This window comes from Nanorana parkeri, unplaced genomic scaffold (genome assembly GCF_000935625.1).
Source record: "Nanorana parkeri isolate BGI_ZX_2015 unplaced genomic scaffold, ASM93562v1 scaffold2680, whole genome shotgun sequence".
Taxonomy (NCBI): Eukaryota; Metazoa; Chordata; class Amphibia; order Anura; family Dicroglossidae; genus Nanorana; species Nanorana parkeri.
The window spans coordinates 3,547-4,684 of NW_017308948.1; the positions used below are offsets into that span (position 1 = coordinate 3,547).

Sequence of the window (1,138 nt, forward strand, 5' to 3'; positions counted from 1 at the left end):
TCCAAAGACGATCCATCACCTATTTAGGTATTAATTTATCCAGTAGAGCCACGGACTTATACCAATTAAACTATGTCCCCTTGTTTAGGAAAATCACACAAGAACTACAAAAGTGGCGAGACCTCCCTTTGTCCATACTGGGAAGGTGTCACTTGATACGCATGATCAGCTTTGCGCGATTATTGTATCCCATGCAGACAATACCCCTACTCATCAATTTTGGCGGACATCAGGACATCTATATGCCATGACCCCCCCCCCCTCCGTGTTTCCCAACCATAGATGGGCGAGGTTCCTCCAGTTACCGGTGGAGGAAACAGACCATTTGCTACTCGACGGATGGCTCTCGCTTAGGAAGGCTATCATTTCCGAAACATGGAGGGAGATTCAATTCAAATTAATTCACAGAGCATTCTATGCTTTCAATTTGAGATACACGTGTACTCCCTCGCACTGGCTAACTGCCTGCCCTAAGTGCCATGCCCAGTACCCCGATCTGGACCACTTAATGTGGCTGTGCCCCCAAGATTCAACATTTCTGGTCTACGGTCCTGTCTTATATGTCCGCTCATGCAGGGACCCTGAGGTCAAACACACCGGTCACATGTCTATTCCATTCTCTGCCCACGTCCATCTCCACAGCCTCCACGGGCTCCTCAAGATGCCTCTTTGGATGGGAGCATCTATGTCTGTTGACGGCGAAGAAGACCATTTTGATAAACTGGCTCATACCCTCCCCTCCTTCCTTAGTCTCTTTGAAAGACCTCCTTCACAAATTGATGTCACTTGACAAATTAGAGGCCCAAGCCACACATGAGCACACGTCCAAATTTTTCAACACCTGGTCCACATTCCTTTTGGCGGAGTTACCACTGGGCCAATTAAAAGATCTAATGTCGCTATTCCAATATACGAAGTGGTACCTAAAGTCCAAGATAGCAGGATCTCTGGGTCCGTTGGATGTTCTGTAGGGCCTCCTGGGTGATGCACTTTCTAACACTAGAGAAGCCTGTCTGGTTTTCCCTTTTATTATATTGTATTGTACTTATTTATCTCTTTTTTTTTTTTTTTTTTACTATATGATATCTATGCCTTTCCCCCCAAACTTATTATTATTATTAGAAGTGTTAATTCAGTC

General features: G+C 45.1%; 1 protein-coding gene across 1 annotated transcript in view; it reads right to left on the bottom strand.

Moving 5' to 3' along the window:
- Window positions 1-568: 568 nt before the first annotated feature.
- LOC108802144 (high affinity immunoglobulin gamma Fc receptor I-like) overlaps window positions 569-1,138 on the bottom strand; it is an 11,577-nt gene continuing 11,007 nt past the window's right edge. Inside the window, exon 8 of the mRNA XM_018574021.1 lies at window positions 569-767. Coding sequence (XP_018429523.1) covers window positions 569-767 — 199 coding nt within the window. The remainder of the gene's footprint in view (window positions 768-1,138) is intronic.